The 17,913-nt window shown below is 49.4% G+C and overlaps 1 protein-coding gene across 2 annotated transcripts in view; it reads left to right on the forward strand.

Annotated features, from left to right (window-relative positions):
• ADAMTS7 (ADAM metallopeptidase with thrombospondin type 1 motif 7) overlaps positions 1 to 15,955 on the forward strand; it is a 67,881-nt gene extending 51,926 nt beyond the window's left edge. For both annotated transcript variants that reach the window (XM_081171009.1, XM_081171010.1), the window contains exon 24: positions 13,480 to 15,955. In XM_081171009.1, coding sequence (XP_081027135.1) covers positions 13,480 to 13,643 — 164 coding nt within the window. In that variant the 3' untranslated portion in view covers positions 13,644 to 15,955. The remainder of the gene's footprint in view (positions 1 to 13,479) is intronic.
• Positions 15,956 to 17,913: the final 1,958 nt, after the last annotated feature.

Genomic DNA, 17,913 nt, shown 5'->3' on the forward strand with positions numbered 1-17,913 from the left:
TCCAACCCCCCAATATGGGATTCACAGCCTTCTCGTGGGGCATTAGGGAAAATGATCTGCAAAATAACCTCCCAGGATAGAAGCACAACAAACACACTCCTTGGATTCCTAGCAGCTATGAATTTGTAAATGAACGAACTCAGAGCAGCTGAACATGTTGAAAACTAACATCACAGATTTGTATAAGGGCAATTCTCTTCCCCTCTGTCCTTTTTATGTTTATGTTCTGAAACTGTTCTGGAAACCCAGCAGTGTTACACTAAAATGGTGTTTGGGGTTGTGACCAGGTAAAGAAAAGCTTCAGGAACCAAACAACTGAAGTCTCTGGCTTCTGCTATGGCTGTGTATGCATGACTAAAGTTGCCGCTTCTGCAAGGGGAGAACTGGTGAACGTGGCAGGCACCGCGTGAATTTCAGCGCCCCCTTGCTTCTTTATCCCTCTGAAGACATAGCTTCTGGAAACTGATAATTAAATGATCAAAGCAGTGGCTTTGAAAACAATTAAGAACATAATAAGAGCCTGTCTGCTGGATCAGGCCAAAGGGAGCCCATCTAGTCTAGCATCCTGTTCTCACAGTGGCCAAACAGATGCCCCAAAGCCCCCAGGGCAACGGCCTCCTCCCACCCTTGTTCTCCAGCATTCTAAGGTAGACTGTCTCTGTCTGTGGAGGTTCCATTTTAGGATTCATAATAAACGAAGAAGAGCCTGGCTGCTGGATAGGCGGCCCATCTAGTGCAGCATGTTCTTCTCGCAGTGGCCAGTCAAATGCCTCTGGGAAAGTAGCCTTGGACTGGGCAGGCGGAAGGGGGAGGAGGCAATCCCTGCTTGTAGTGCCCCCAGTGTATGGGGGAACATGGTGGGAGGCCCAAACAGGTGCACAGAGGACTCTGTCCGCCCCCCGCTCCCAGGGGTGAGAAGTCAGTGGTGATTCTGCTTATAGTTTATAGCACAAAAGTGATGATTGTGTGGCATTAGGAGCCGCCTGAGTGGAAGCAGGCCCTTTGCCCCAGGTGGTGATGCCTCTCTTCCCAGCATCCTGCCTCCCTTTAGGAAGTGGGAAGCGTCATCAGCAGCAGCCCATAAACCCATGCTGGATTCTCTGTGTGGAAGATCAGGCTATTAATAAACTCGCTTCTTATCAGCTGCAGAAGGCTAATAAAAATGTAGTAATACAGAATGTTAAGAAGGAAGAGCAGTGTGTGTGTGTGTGTGTGTGTGTGTGTGTGTGTGTGTGTGTGTGTTACACTGTGCAGCTGTGGCTTGTCAGCTTCCCCCAGTTTAAGACTGAACAAGGAGCCAAACTTTATAACTAACAGGGATAAATTAACTGAAAGCCATGAAACAAGATTGCGCAAATCACCAAAGGAGGATCCTTCAGTCGCTGCAGAAGCCCGCTTTCCCCTTCCTGTCACAGGGAAAAGTTGTTGCTTTTAAAATGCACTGAGTGAAAGCATGTGTACAGGCACATGTGTGTGCAAACTGGTTTGCATGTTAGGCTGAAAGCCAAACTGCTTGGAAACATACCTTCCAACTTTCCCCGATGCAAAACCAGGACACGCAGCTTCCAACACGGGCTCCGGGGTGAATCACATGACCTGCTACTCACTCTCACTCTGAAAATTTGTGGGGGTTGGGTGGGGGGGGACACAGTGTGAGATTGTAGCACCCAAAATGACTACTGAGATCTCGTGAGGGAAAAAATGGGATGTTCTGTGTCCCCCCCCCCCCCGGGCATTTGGAAGGTTTTAATTTTGGGGGGATCAGTCTGGCTGACTGAAATCGCTGACCTAGTCAGACAACATTCTTAGTAAGACAACAACCTTAGCTGGCCACTTAAGTGTCCTCATTGGCGTCCCAAAAGAATGAGATGGGTTAGAAGCATAGAATTGTAGAATTAATGAGCCCCTGTGGTCATCTAGTCCAACTCCCTGCAACACAGGAATCTTTTGCCCAATGTGGGGCTCGAACCCTTAACCCTGAAATTAAGAGTTTCATGCTGTCCTTACTGAACTATCTCAGCAAGAGCTACGACTAGGGGATGGGGCGGTGCCCTCCAAGCTGTAGGCCTTTCCTCCACCCTCCTCGCCTAGCTGCTTTGTAGGAGATCAAGAGCCAGAGTATATATATATGAGTGAGCTGGAAGCAGACTGGTGGCTGGAGACACGTAGACATGATTGCTCTGTGCTGGATACAAACCTGTGATCAGTGGAGATGCAATATCTTTTAGAATCACATAACTGGAAGGGACTCCAACTAGTCCGACCCTCTTCAGTGCAGAAATCGCAACTGTTGGGGTGTTAATGCCATGAGTCCTTCCATTTTATGCTCAGGTTAGTCCCTGTAATGAGCCACTTGACAGCGATCATTTATTGAGCGTCCTGTATGTGTGTGTGTGTGAAGAGGTGTCTTGCCCTGGGAGAAGGACTCTCGGCTGCTAAGATTGGCAGAGAGACAGATGCCGGGTCCTTCCTGCAGAAATAGCTCCCTGAAAGAGCCCTCTTGAAGGCTGGAGATAAGAGGCCTTGCCGAGAGTAAGCAGGGCTCCATCAGAGGCACCAAAGCAATATTCCCAAGGCGTTCTTCTCCGCAGCTTCCTGTGGCATCTTTCAGGCGGTGCTCAGAGCAGGAGCCGATGGTAGCAGTCAAGGCAGGGCAGGGGGGCAGAGAGAGAACATCATCCTCTGCAACTCTTGGCTAACTCCGTGGCTGTGTTTCCTGACTGCTCTAGTCAGGAACCAGTTCCAAGGTACAGTTCTTCCTCCCTGGAGGAATCTCCATGGAAACATTTGAGTCTAATAATGCAAAATCCAAGTGCAAAATCCATCCAGACAAAGGGACAGAGGTGATTTTGTGTTCAAAGGGGATCCAGTAAGAGCCAGCTCAAGATCCAGGAAAGGCAAAAATGTCTCTTTACAGGCCTGGGGGGCTCCTCCAGAGGATAATATCCACTCGCTCCCTTCCCCCAGTTTGCCCCTTTGATGCTGGAGGAGGGGGTGTTTGGTGGGGCTAGCTGTAACCTCTGACACAGTGATGTCATTGTTTGCTGAGCTGAAAGAGACCTTTGTGGTCAAACTAGACATTCTTTCCCCTGATTCCTTGCTGCTCCTTTCTGTCTGCGTTGCCCCAGAGAGAAAAGGGTCTGCAGCTCAGCTGCTGCCCTTGCTTTGGGACCCCAAAACTCTTAATAAAGCCCCAAAGACCTTTGAATTCTCCTTTGATGTGTTGTAGAAATTAGAAAGCACTGCCTCCACTTTTGAAACCCCTTTCTGTGGTAGCATTGATTGGATTTATAGCCCATCCCAGTCCGGAGGTCCAGGGTGGGCAACCGACAGGTGCACATTACAAAGGCAATTAAGATCAAAGGCAAAGCCAAGCAAACGACTTCCAGTCTGCTACTATTTTGCAGGTGGCATTCAGTTGCATACTAGCAAATTCAAATTGTGGTGGCGTTGCTGACACTTATTAGTTGTCCTTTTTACGAAAAGTAAGCTCAAAGTAACTTAACGTATACTGCAAAAATGAAAAGCAATATAAAACTAGAACAAAACGAAAGCTAACAACTTTTGTATACATAAACGGCATCCTAGCACGTCCCACCCACTGAAGGAGGCCGCAGGATCTGAAACACTCCAAGTTAAAAGCCGATTGACATGGATTTGGCTTATCTCCACTTATTTGCCCCACTCTTTCAAGGCACAGGTCCACACTTGAAAGCTCGATGTCCAAGTTTTTGTGTTTTTTTGCCCAGAGCTTTCCCTGGTAAAACCTGCTCTTTAGTGTTCAGTCAGAGCAAATGTCAGTTCGGGTTTTCCATGGATTGATGTTTGTGCCAATGGAGCACTAAAGATCGAGTTTTTGCAGGGAAAGCTCTGGAGCAAAAAGGGGGGGGCACTCGGAGACAGAGCTTTAAAGCACAGGCTGTGCCTGGAAAAAGCAAAGGGAAGGGAGGTGTTGATATGCCCTCTATTATGAAGCAAGCCCACTTTCTCCCCAGACTTTGGCTTTTGGAGTAAGGAAGGTGATGGGGAAATACTCCAGGAAGTGCTCGAATCTATAACATAGAACCTCTCTGCAAACAAACCAGGATGGTTGTGCATTAAACAGCAGATGTCATGTCACTTCCCCACAAACGCTATGCAAACAAGTGAGGATGAAGGCACAAGAAGCAGGTCATCTGGAAGTGACTTGGAGTAGGTATCTGACAAATCTGACACACTGACAAATTCAAATGTGCAAACCCCCTTGGGTTCACATGTGAAACTTACAATGTCCCTGATTCTGAGTCCATGATCTCAGAGGGGAGGAGTCAGCCCCTTGGGCACATGTGCCCAAAATTTCAGATCAGTGGCCTGAGGGGGGCTATTTAGCATCCAGCCTCCTGTTCTGACAGTGACCAATATCAGGAACTAGAGTCAGGGGTAGGTCAGCAATAAAAACATTGAATGAAGTTTACTCTTTATTCAAAGAAAGCAGAAGTGCAGGCCTGATGATCACAGTAACTCTTCCCAGTAGGTCTTGTCCCAATGAGGCAGTTGCAAGGACCCTGCTCTCTTTCCCCCGCTCTCTAAGGCTCCTTTCCTGGTTCCTTCCCCAGCAACCTGAGGCTCCCTCTTCATACCTCTTCTGGTTCTAGGAGACCAGGCAGGAAGGGGAGCTTGTCGCAGCAGGAGGGGGAGACCCCCTGGCTTCTTCAGCAACCTGCCTCATTGCTGCTGCTTGGCCCCATCCCTTCCCAGCCTCCTCTTCTGCCCCTGATTCTGGGCTTCTCTCTACCATAGCCTCTTCCTGCTCACTAAACCCTGTTACCTTTTTAGCTTCCGACACCACCTCCACCTTCTCCTCCTCCCAGGCTTCTCCCTCTGACCACTCATCATAGTCCCACCACCAGTACCCTGGTTCTGAGTCTTCTTCCCTGGGGGGGGGGGAGGGTTCCCCAACTGGTACCCCATTCCTCTGCATCCATCCAGTCCTTGACAACCAGCCAGATGCCGTTATGGGAAGCCCACAAGCAGGACCCAAGTGCAAGAGAAGTGCTCTTCTCACTTGTGATTCCTAGTATCTGACCTTCAGGCCTCAACTCTGGAGGAAAAGCACAGCCACTGTGGCCTTATGCAGATAGCCTAATTTTCCATGAATTTGTCTAACCCTCTTTTAAAGCCATCCAAAGTAGAGGCCATCACTATATTTTGCAAAGTTACAATGAACTATGGATCTGTACCCTTACATGCAGGGATGTTTTTTCCTTTTTTTACACAGATTGCAAGGAGCAAGCACAATATGGATTAAGACCATGGGGGTTGTTTTCCCCTTTGATCTGCACCCAATCTGGACTGGTCTCCTCCTGCCTGCAGTTTGCACTGGGGGGAACCTCCAGTTGGGAAAGGGTTAAAGCCCCCAGATCCCCATGCTGAGGTCCTGGTCCATGCTGGCATCTTCTTAAGGGAATGAAAAAGCATTTAACAGTACCGCTAAGTAGCTAAGACATTGCCTAGTTTGGCTCTACTGCACACTTTTTAAAGCTGACCCGGCAATTCCCTCTCTCCGAGCTGCCGTTTCCTTATCTAGGAATGTGCATCAAAGTTTGTTTCTGTGACCCTGTGAAAAAATTCAACCTCTTCCCTCCGGGCTTAGCAGCAGATTTAGGAGTAAACCTTCTGAATAATATCCAAAGAGGGATTTGATCCCATCGAGACCTTGTGAGTTTCTGCTGAGTATGATTTGGCACGGAGGGACTCAACCAGCCCTTAATTAAAATATTCAGTTTGCTTTGCTGTTGAGCATTATGCTTTTAAGTTGCCTGTCTGGTGGGGGGGACGGGACGGGACTGGAGAACAGACGCTTACATTATCAGCTGCAAAATATCTCCTCCACATGAAAGACTGCCAATGTTTGTTCCCCAGTTGGAGAAATTCCATGTTGTAAGGCTGGCCTATCGGTGCTGGCCCCAGAACCACACAGTAAATCCTGTGGATTGTAGCTCTTCTTAAATGGGCAAATGCTTCAGATGTCCATAGCTGTCCCAGCGGCTTTTAAAAATGGCAGGTAAAACATACAAGTTCTTGGGATCTAAAATTAATGGGTTAGGAGTTTGTATGTCTCCGTACCTTCCAACCACCCACTGATTAAAATCAAGATGTGTGGCTTTCAGTGTTGTGCTCCCATGCACGCCAGCTGGGGCTTCCTCACCCCAGCTCCATGTCTCTGTTTCCAGCAGCAGCTCCCTCAGCGCCAGACCAGCATCTCCAGCTCCTCCTCTTCCCTGTTATCATCCTCATCTTTGTCAGCTTCGTCTCCTTTGGTGAGGGCATGGTTGAGCAGGAGGCATGGTGTCTGGGCCTGGCAGAGGCGGCCCAGCTCCTCCCTCCACCTCCATGGGCACCTTCTTTTGAATGGGAGTCTTTTGGTGCCAAGCTCTCATGGAGCCAGCTGACTGGCGTGAGAACTTGGCACCGAAAACAGGACATCCAATCGTGATTTTGGCGTGCACTGGTCAAATCTGGACTGTTGTTGACAGGTATGTGTCTCAAGCCAACAATCTACCCAAGGCAGTATCCACAGACCTCCCAAAAAGTAAACCCCCTTCAGATTATAATGGTGACCCAGTGACTACCTTCACACCCTGTTGGCTTCCAGATGTTTTGGACTACAACTCTCATCAGCCCCAGCCCATGTGGTCATGCTCCCATCATCCCTAGCTTCATGCAGCCATGCTGGCTGGAGCTGATGGGAGTTGCAGTACAAAACATCTGGAGGGCACCAGAGGCTGGAGAAGGTTAGGGGCAGAGAACCTGAAGGTATCCTGTGGCTGATCAACAGCCTTGATGCAGTACAAGGCAGCTTCCTGGTTCCAGCCCCCGACAGGAATAATCACGATCTGCAACTGGAAAACTTCAAAGGCCTGTTCAGACTAATCTGGAGAACAGCACCAGAGCAACTGCAGTCGAGGCCAGGGTGATGTATTGATACATCGTCCAGGACTGGTTTGAGGGTCAGAGCGCAATGGCACCTTCACCCAGTGATAGATTGTGGTTGGGCCTTGGTTACCTACTTCTTCGTGGGGCTGGAACTGATGCTGGATGTTCCTCCCTCTGCTTTTCACAATGTATCACTATATTGTGATGTTTAGCTGGTGATACATCATGATGTTGAGAAGCCGATATCGCCCAACCCTACTCATAACACTAGAACTTGCGGACGTCCGTTGAAGCTGAATGTGGGAAGACTGAAGACGGATAAAAGAAAGTACAGTCATACCTCGGGTTACAGATGCTTCAGGTTGCGCATTTTCGGGTTATGGGCGTGCCAAAACCCGAAAGTACCAGAACAGGTTACTTCTGGGTTTCGGTGCTCGTGCATGCTCAGAAGCGCTAAATCGTGCTTTACGTATGCGCCGAATCGCAACCCACGCGTGCACAGACGCAGCGCTGCAGGTTGCGGACGCTGCGGGTTGCGAACGTGCCTCCCGCACGGATCACATTCGCAACCCGAGCATCCACAGTACAGTGGTACCTCTACTTACATTCACCTCCGGTTACGTATCCTCCAGGATATGTATGCAGCAAACCTGGAAGTATTTTTCCAGGTTTTGCCATGCACGCATGCGCAGAAGCGGCACCTCCGGCTATGCACACCTCGGGATCCGACCGGAGCTCCAGAATGGATCCCGTGCACAACCGGAGGTACCACTGCACTTATGTACGCAGTGCATAGTTAACCTGTGAAACTCCCTTGCACAGGAGGTAGTGATGGCCTCCAACTTGGATAGCTTTAAAAGAGGATTTGACAAATTGATGGGCTCACTAGCTGTGATGGCTGTGCTCTGCCTCCACAGCTGGAAGCAGCAATACTTCTGAATACTTGTTTCTAGAAAGGACAGGAGGGGATAGGACTATTGTGCTCAGATCCTGCTTGTGGATTTCCCATGATGGGCATCTGTTTGGCCCCTGTGAGAAGAGGATACTGATCCAGCAGGCTGCCCATCCAGACTGCTGACCTGTTTGTTGCACGGGTGTGTTTATAAAAACACACCAGACCTTTTGTATTTGTTTTCCAGGGTTAGGCTACAGCTGCTTTGCCTTTTTGTGCAGGATGGTGCTATTCACTCACAATACTTGAACACTGCAGGAAAATAAACTTCCTGATGTGCGATTTGCAAAAGCGAGGGAAGGTTTAGCCTGTGATAGAGCAGGCGAGCCAGAGGTTTAGAGGTCTTAACCTCTGACCTGTGCGAGGTCATGACTGCTAATCTCCATGGACTAGGAAATAGCTCCTGTGTTCCAGACACTTTTTTATCAGCAGGCAAAAGAAACCTCTCTCTTCAGCCATTGCCTTGGCGGGGGGGGGGGGGCTGCCTAATTCTCTGGGGGGGGGGCTCCCGGGGAGACTTCATTGTGGAATTGGGGTTGCCCACACATGCGGGGTGTTTTGTTGCAGTGTCTACTCGGCATCATTGTCGTAAATAGACACACACTCCAGCTATTTAATCCTGATTGCCCTTCTTGTCCCTTGTACAACCCAATAAGTTAAAAAGACACCTCACCAATTACCCATTTGGAATTGTTGAACGGCCCATTTGGAATATCAAGCTCCTGTCTAGTAGCAGTTTGGGGCTATTGTGGCCGCAATACACACCATCCATTGAAAGCACATGACCTTCCCCAAAGACTCCTGGGAACTGCAGTTTCCCTCTCTCAAAGCCATCTCCTCAGCCTCCCCGCCCCCAAGTAAGAACCATTTTCAGGTGCATTTTTCAGACTGAGGACGCCTGGCATGGCAAAGAGCTGAGCCTCATGTCCTGCCTTTGGGGTTACATGGCTTGCACATGTGGTTTGCTAAGCGTCTCCTAGCAACTCCCAGCACCCTGCACAAACTACATTTTTCAGGACCATTAGGTCCAGTCGTGGCCGACTCTGGGGTTGCGGCGCTCATCTCGCTTTATTGGCCGAGGGAGCTGGCGTACAGCTTCCGGGTCATGTGGCCAGCATGACTAAGCCGCTTCTGGCGAACCAGAGCAGCACACGGAAATGCCGTTTACCTTCTCGCCGGAGTGGTACCTATTTATCTACTTGCACTTTGACATGCTTTTGAACTGCTAGGTTGGCAGGAGCAGGGACTGAGCAACGGGACCGCCGACCTTCTGATCGTCAAGCCCTAGGCTCTGTGGTTTAACCCACAGCACCACCTGTGTCCTAAAGTGGTATAAGAGTGCTTTAAATGCACAGTGTGGAAGGGATGCTGGAGGAGCGCTAGGCGAGGAACTGGCTGCGTCAGCCCAGTGCTCAGTGAGCTGTTTATGAGCTCTGAGCCTTGGGAGTGATGGGAAAGAGAAAGTGATCATGAGCTCATTGGAGGAGCTGAGCGCCTTGCCAAGCATCCAAGCAAGCCTCCTGGTTCCCATTCCACATCACTGAGCAGCAGGTTAATCCCAGGCCATTCCTCTTGGCTGTAAATGATTAGCGATGGGGTGGGGGGGTGGCCTCACCTGGTATCGCCTGAGATAATGGGCTAAGCAGAAATTCACTCTTGTGCTGGAGGGGAAGCCTTGTCAACCGATGGTCCTGGCTCTGTTTCCACTGCAAGCCTTTACATTGGAGAGAGGTTGGGGGTGATGGAAATACAAAAGCAAAACAGTCTCTCAAGCATGAAGTTTAGTTCGTTTCTCTGACAACGGGCTTAGTTTTAACAGCATCAGGCACCTTCTTAACCATCTTTCAGCTGGTTAAGGAATTTTATAAACAGCTTCAATAATCTCTTTGTTGGAAGACCCCAGTAAAATAATTATGAATAATATGTAGAGAAAATCAGCATAATTTAAAAGCAAGCATACAAAACTAAATTGTGTGTCCCAAAAGGCCCTGATCCCACACACTCCTCCTCATCCAGCCTGACCCCCCAAACAGCCAAAAGCAAACTTTCACACCATATTAGCATTGGGGGCTGGGGGCTTCTCCAAGAGGATTAGCACAGCTGAAATAAAGAGTCTGGAGGAAGCCTCTTGGGTGTAAATTAAGCTATTTAAAAAAAAGAAAATAGTGGAAGATTAGGAGACAGATCATCATTCAGGCAATGGATCCAGTTGTAACAAGTTGCCAAAGCCTGAGGTCATCCTAATCCACAAGAGTCTGGAAAGTGACTCCCTATTCCTTAGTGTGCGTGTGATCTTCCCCACCTTATAGTTGTGATAAAAATAAAAAAACTGCTCCTTTTATAGAGTCCTTTTGTAGGTTCTCTATCGGTAGGAGAAAATAACAGAGACCAACCAGAGAATATTGAGAAGCAAAGCAGCTAGTAAGCCTGATCTTTATTAACTGTTGCAAAAGGGTGCTCCCCCACACACAGGAGAGGAGGAAGACCCCGAGCCATGCGCACAAGCCCTTATGTAGACATTTTTAAATTGCCCGCCCTGGATTCCAAGACCACCCCCAGAAATATCATACCTACATCACAGAAAAGGCGGTCTACAACAGAAATCTGAGTGCTTTGTTTATCTCCTATCTGGCAAATTACCAGATTGCATTATCTGGGTTTTGGCCACTCTTTTGCTATTATAACTACTTAATTCCCAAATCTAGGTCACAGGTCACAGGCTCACACCCTGTTCATATCTTGAATGTGCCCTTGAGACAGGATTTGTGAGGACAGGATTTGTGAGGGAAAAGACAATGGGGAGGTTTCCCACTTTGACCTTGCAGAGAAATATTTGAGGTCAATTTGTTCAGGACCTTTTTGGTGTAGTTTCAGACATGTGGTTTATATATACAGTTATGAACATTTACTATTTTAATATATGACCTTAACATTCTTATAACAGTTGGAAAGAGATGATCTTGAAAAAGTTAGTATTTGCAGATGTCACTGCTGGTGACATAAATTTCTTCCAAAGTGAGTGGTGGTGATTTCTGTGAGCATGGAACACTGGAACAGGCTGACAGAGGTTCACAGGGGCTACTTTCTGATGAGAAAGAACATGCAGAGATTGCTTGGTGTGTGTGTGTGTGTGTGTGTGTGTGTGTGTGTAAAGCAGCAGGTGGTGTGGATGGGAGGAGTGTCTCCAGGTTGCGAATGATATGCACAAACCTTCCCTTCCTCTTCTAGTGAGGATCTAAGCCAGGGCTCAGCAAACTTTTTCATCAGGAGGCTGGTCCACTATCCCTCAAACCTTGGGGAGGCTGGAATATATTTTTTTTGGGGGGGGAATGAACAAATTTCTATCCCCCACAAATAACCCAGAGATGCATTTTAAATAAAAGCACACATTCTACTCATATAAAAACACACTGATTCCTGGACCGTCCGCGGGCCGGATTGAGAAGGCGATTGGCCCGCATCCGGCCCCTGGGCCTTAGTTTGCCTACCATGATCTAGGCCAGTGTTTCCCAACCTTTTTTGGGCAAAGGCACACTTGTTTCATGAAAAAAATCTCGAGGCACACCACCATTACAGCCCCGTGACGTCAGCGTGCAGCGTCACGCCGGGAGGGACATGAATTGCTAGCAAATTACATAATCACCTCCTTGAGGGCTGGCTCATCTTCTCCGAAGGCAGAACCCCATTAATTAACAGCACAGACTCACACCATAGCCAAGACGAGGGGGGGGGGGACCTCAGTCATGCACAGTCATGCACATGTGGGGGCTAAATGAGGACGAAGACCGGGCAGAGAGCAGGGTTCAAATCACCCCACCTGGCCAGGACAATCCCTGGGTGCTCCCTTGGGCCACTCGCCTGACCCACCTCGCAGGGCTGTTGTTGCGAGGATAACACGGGGAGAACCATGTGCGCCCCCGGGAGCTCCTTGGAGGAGAAAGCGGGCGATGAATGCAATGCACGAAATATATGAGAGGCAACCAGGTTTTGCAGGTGAGGGGCCCCCGCCAGCCTCCGCTTCCAACACCCGGCGCAACGACGCCGAAGTTTCCCCCCGGGCTCGGCTCGGGGAGCAGCGCTGCTCCCCCCCGGCTCCCCTTCGCCCTCCCTGCTCTCTCTGCCGCCCACTGGGGACCCCCCTCACCTGCCAAGTCTGGAGCGCCGGTGGAAGTTGCATGCATGCATGCAGGGCGCCGCGTTGCCATTGCATTGCACTGCACTCCATGCAACGCCTGCACGCATGCATTGCCTTGCACGCCCGCCAAGGGGTCTCCCCGCGGTCCGATGCGTCCCCTCCGGCGCGGATGCAGCATTGCAAAAATAACCACCCCCCCCGATGCAGCCCTACCTGGGGGGCAGCCTCCGCCGCCGCCGCTCCGCCTCCGCGGGGATCCCCGGGCTCCATCCTGCCGCCCGATCTCCGCGGGGGCGCAGGCAGGCTGCGCGGGGTCTGCGCAGAAGAGCCCCTGCCTGCCCGGCCGCCGCCGCTGCGCTCATTCCATGGCCGGGAGAAGAGCGCTTCAAACAAAACGCCCAGCCCGCCAGGCCACGCTGGGAAACGTAGTTTGCGCACCCCGCGCGGGCGCGGAGCCCAAGGGCGAGGGGACTACGGATCCCGGCAGCCCCCGCGCCGGGGACGGAGGGGGAGAGGCCGGGTGCAGGGATGGAGGGACGGGTGGGCGAGCGAGTGAGTGAGTGGCAGCCGCCAAGCCTTGGCCGAGAGCCAGGAAGGGCCTCCCCGGAGGAGGAGGAGGAGGGAGGCGCAGAGCGGGAGGGAGGGAGGGAACCCCAGGGGTCATCTAGTGACGGCGCCCCAATCGAAAATTTGACTTTAAAAAAAAAAAAATCTTTCAAATTTTTTAATTTTTCCCGCGGCACACCAGGCAACATCTCGCGGCACACTAGTGTGCCGCGGAACAGTGGTTGGGAAACACTGATCTAGGCAGCCACAGGAAAGATCTGGGGCAGAATCCCTGTTCCCACATCAATCGCTGCAATGTGTTTTTTAGCACTCCATTGTTTTTTCACCCAAGGGAACATTTATCCTGAATATGGACAGATCTGAGATGAGTGATGGTGGGATGCACTCCCTTCCAGCAGTGCAGCATCTGTTTCACATCAGGAGAGGCAGGATGGGATGGGGGGCATTTGCATGAGTGCTTCAGGTGGTGGAAGGGGAGGGGACAGAAGATGGGCAGCAGAGTGTGGGAACTGAGATGTGCCTCTCCCCCCCCCCCCAGTTGTGGGATGAGAAAGGCAAACCCTTCTTCTCCCTTCCTGGCTCTAATGGGAGAAGACAATGTGAATCAAAGGAGAGAAAGTTTTTCTCCCTCTGTCACAACAAGCAGAACTCATGGGTATCCAATGAAGCTGAACGTAGAAAGATTCAGGACAGGTGAGTTCCAGCATCCTGTCAGAACCCTGGCACCTCCTTCCCAAAGCCCAGGAAGCTTCTGCCTGGCTTAGGGGGGGAGACACGATTCTCATGTGTACAATGTTGCCCCCCACAATGGCCCTCACAAGCTGGTGCCTCTAGCTCCAAACGTTCCCTTGCAAAAATAATTAATCACACGCCACTGCTCAAATCTCGGTATGTTGTTTTCTTCCTGCAGGTTTTGCATGCGAGCGCGACAGGCTCTCCTTCAGCTTCTGCCAGACGCTGCTCTTCCTGGGCAGGTGCCACCTCCCTACCGTCAGCCTCCAGTGCTGCCAGACGTGCCGTCAGCAGGGCAATGGCCCCCGGGACCGCGGGAACGAGCGGGCTTCCCGGAAGTGAGCACTCCCATCACCTCAGGACCCTTTCAGGCGCAAAGAAGCCAGCGGTGGCCTCGGGGAGAAACGGCTGCCTAAGACGCCTCGCGGGCTGCTTTGAAGGCAGCTCAGCCACCGTCTCTGTCCAATTGCTCTCCTCTTCTTCCTCCCATGGGACCTTGGCTGGTGCTGTTCACCGAGGTTGGACAGGCATGGTGCTTTAACTCCAGTTCCTCTCACCAAACTGCCCTCAGGGCTACCCAAGTCTGCTGCCCTCCAATGTGCAGCAGAGGAGAATCTGCTCTGCAAGGCCACGCGCTGTACCCTACAAAAGCAATAACTCTTGGCATGATCTCAGAAACATATCTGGTGCTATCGTCGGGTATATTCAGGTTTCACTCGGTGTTGGCGGGCCAGCACAAAACTCTTGACTTGAGTGATTTCTTTTTAAAAAAAACAAACAGGAAACACACGCAATTTTTTTTTGTATTTTGTAAGAACGGGCATCCAGCATACCTGACCAAGTCGCTTGACTGTTTGGTTGCATTCGTTGTGATAGGGATGCCTTTCTCCCTGGTGGTTGGTGGGAGGAGCTCAAAGCGGCAGTGAAATGTCCCCCATTTCAAACTTGCTGAGCCAGCTGGTCATCACACTTGCTCTAGCTGGGAGGACCAAAGCATTGGGGTTAAGAGTTGTTTGGTTTTCACTCAAGTTGAACTAAAGCTAACCTCTCTGGCTTGAGTCTTTGAATAATAGAACTGTAGAGTTGGAAGGGACCACGAGGGTCATTTGGTCCAACCCCCTGCAATGCAGGAATCTGTGGGGCTCAAACCCATGAACCTGAGATTAAGAGTTTCATGCTCTACCGACTGAACAATCCTCCATATCTAATGCCCTGTTCTCTGGCTCAGCAGTTCAGTATCTGTCAGGGTGAGCTGCCCTTTCTCTCTAGGCTGCTCGCTTGGTTACCCTGAAAAAGCCCAAGACTATCAAGATCAGTTTCTGGTTCCCACCCCCCTTATGTAGCCCTGGAAGTTGGGGCTGCATTTGTAGTATCATATCAATATCCTTATTGTCAAGAAGGCACCTGATTTAAGAACACTTCATTGCTTTCTATCGTGCACTGATAGTTTCGTTTGGGTGTTTAGCATGTGTTAAGCAAGGAAAAGGAAGCCTGTGGCCTTCCAAGCATTGTTGGGACTACATCATCCCTGTGTCAGGACCCTGACCAATGGCCTTGCTGGCTGCTGTGAACTGGAGCTCAACATCTGGGGGGAGCCCAGAGGTAGGGATGTTGGGAAATTCCAGTGGATGAAGAAATGGGTGGTACTTCCTTCTTCCTTCCATGTCTGGAATGTTAATCAATCCAGCAAATATGATCAGGACTCCACTGTTGTTGTTTTCAGTTCACAGCAACAGTCATGTTATATATGGACATCGTAACCAAAACCCCATTCTTTCAGGGTGCAAAGGTGGCATAACACCAAAATCCTTCAGTAGTTAAGTTATAATTTGCCAATGTGTTTTTTCTAGAAGTCCAATAAGGCCTCATCATTCTACTTGTGTCAGGGATACACCCTCTCTCTGAAAGGATCATTGTAGACTTTCTATGAATATGGAATTAACATGTCATTATTATTTTTTAAATAAAAAATACATGGGAAACCATCTGGCCCTGAAGATTTATTGTTACTTAACTTGGAATTTTCATATGGACTGAATTTTTCTCATCTAAAATGGCCTTATGTTACAGGTTTGTTTTCATTCTAGCCAAGTAATTTGCAAATCCATTGAAGACTGATTTATATAATTTGGCATAATATTATGTGAACTTTTGATGAATGCACTTGAAGTATCTTTGTCTATATGACTAGAGAACATTTTCGTACTTCTTTGAAAGCTGATAATGTCAAGGTTTGATTGCCAGATCCACAGCATTTCTGATGTAGATCAATCAAAGATTTGGTTATTTAGTGTGAATAGTTATAAATTGCTCTCAATGCATGGTGGGTAACAAATACCTTACAGTGTGAAAGCCAATAAGTACCAGCAGAACTAGCCGTGGATCAGTTGCAATATGTCAACACCAGACCAAAGCTGTCTTCTTGTCTCTGTCTAGGGGGAGTGACAAAACCAATTACCGTATTTAAGACCACATCCAAATTTCTTCTTTCTCCCATGCCAACCATGGAATTTCCCCAGTGATTCAGCACAGATACATGGGAATAAAAAAACAACCAACTCTTTTCAAGGAGATGTTATGGAGGAGTGTATTTTTTTTTTTTTTAAATGTCTGTAGCTCTCAAGTGTGTTAAATTAAATTGTTACAACAAAGTATGAGCTGTGCCTTTGTTGGTTTGTTTCGGCACCACAACATTTCTGCTGCCTCTTGAAGAGTCTCTATGGTGATCTTAGCATGGCTAAACAGGAAGGCAGGCACCACCATTGGCCTCGCTGCATCACCTGTCCCTGCTCCATCTTCCTTTTCAATTAAATTCAAACCCTAGAGCCCCCTGACCTTGCTACTCCCCCCCCCCACTGCTCCTGCCTGCTCACCTGTCCTTTTTTCAAGCTGGTGAGCAGAACCCTCAATCATCTTGGCTGCCCTCTTCTGCACACCATCCAGCTTGTCGGTATCCTTTTTAAGCTGTGATGCCCCAAACTGGACACAGGACTCCAGGTGGAGTCTGTTAGCTGTTTTATTTATTACAGTTGCATTTTGACTACCAGGGAAGGGGAGAGGTGCCTGTGGGATTTCCTGCCTCGGGCGCCGAAATATCTCAGCTGGCTTTCGGTCCTCTGCACTTTGGAGGTGGAGGCTTCCCATTTGATGCTCCAGCTCTTGTCCTGCTGATATGGAGGGGCCCCCCTCTAGCTGTCAATCATCGTGGCAACACTCCAGCCAAGCTGAATGTAAAGCCTGAGGGAAGCTCTTAATGAAGCATGCTTGACTCCAGCTGTCAAAGTGGATAAAACTGATGGCTCTGCATGTGGAGGAGCAGGAGAGGGAAGGAAATTGTCAGACTCAGATTAGGGTTAGCAGATAAGTGTGAAGAATGGCCCTGATCTGCCTCCACCATTCCTCTAAGTCAAGCTGTCATGTCTCTTCCTCCCAGTCTCCTCAAATGCTAAAAGGGTACTTAAGTTGCCTGGGGTGTTAGGGGAAGAGTAATATGTCTGGAAGGACAGATCATGAAGCTGAGACTAAAATACTTTGGCCACCTCATGAGAAGAGAAGACTCCCTGGAAAAGACCCTGATGTTGGGAAAGATGGAGGGCACAAGGAGAAGGGGATGACAGAGGATGAGATGGTTGGACAGTGTTCTCGCAGCTACCAGCATGAGTTTGACCAAACTGCGGGAGGCAGTGGAAGACAGAGGAGTGTCTGGTGTGCTCTGGTCCATGGGGTCACGAAGAGTCGGACACAACTAAATGACTAAACAACAACAAAGTATGTCTGGTGGGGGGCATGTGCTTCTGGGGTAGTTTGTCCACCTTTGGTCCGCACCCTGCACTCAGCTCTCACCTGTGGCTTCTAGAAACTGTCAGCATGCAACAGTGGCCACACTCCAGAAAATTGCTTCAACTGGCCAACTAAACCAGGAGAGGGTCAAACCCTTGGTGCGTTAGGGACTTCCTCTACATGCAAAATCAGAATCTGGATGATTGTGTGGATAAGACCAGTAGTGTGTCCAACGGTCAAGAAGGAGGTTTCTGCATGTGATGTAGGGGGAAATGAGGGGCAGATGGGGCTTGTCAACCCGGAAACAGCCCATCTTGGAGAAGGAAAACTCTTGATTCTAAACCTCCACTGCTTTGAGGGATTTCTTCACGAGAAGAAAAAGCTAAGGTGTAAACCCTACACAAATCCAGAGTGGGGCCCTTAAGGTGTCTTGTACACTTTCTTCTGGCAAACTCCTGTAGCTAGGCTGGTGCCAAACGTATTGCTCTGTTTTCCTTTGGACCACATCAGTGAGGCCAAGAGATAAGTCTGGTTGTCTGGGCAGCCCAGGACCTCCATAAACAATGCCCAGGCTTGCGCCCCGGAGAGGCGTATTCCATTGTTTCTCAAGACAAACTGATGCCAACAACAAAATGTAAGTTGTCTACCTGAGACAGGCCAGATTGTTTAATCAGCCAAATGTTTGTTTCATATATCTGTGAAATTTAAAGCTAAGACAAGTCTCTGAAATTGACAAGAGTCTCAAGAAAATGACAAAAGTGCCCCTTCCATTCTTTGAGCTCCTCTCCGCTTCAGCAGGGTTCATGCCAGAGAATAACTTCCTTCTCAGTAG

Source organism: Podarcis bocagei, assembly GCF_964188305.1.
Source record: "Podarcis bocagei genome assembly, chromosome: 14".
Lineage (NCBI taxonomy): Eukaryota > Metazoa > Chordata > Lepidosauria > Squamata > Lacertidae > Podarcis > Podarcis bocagei.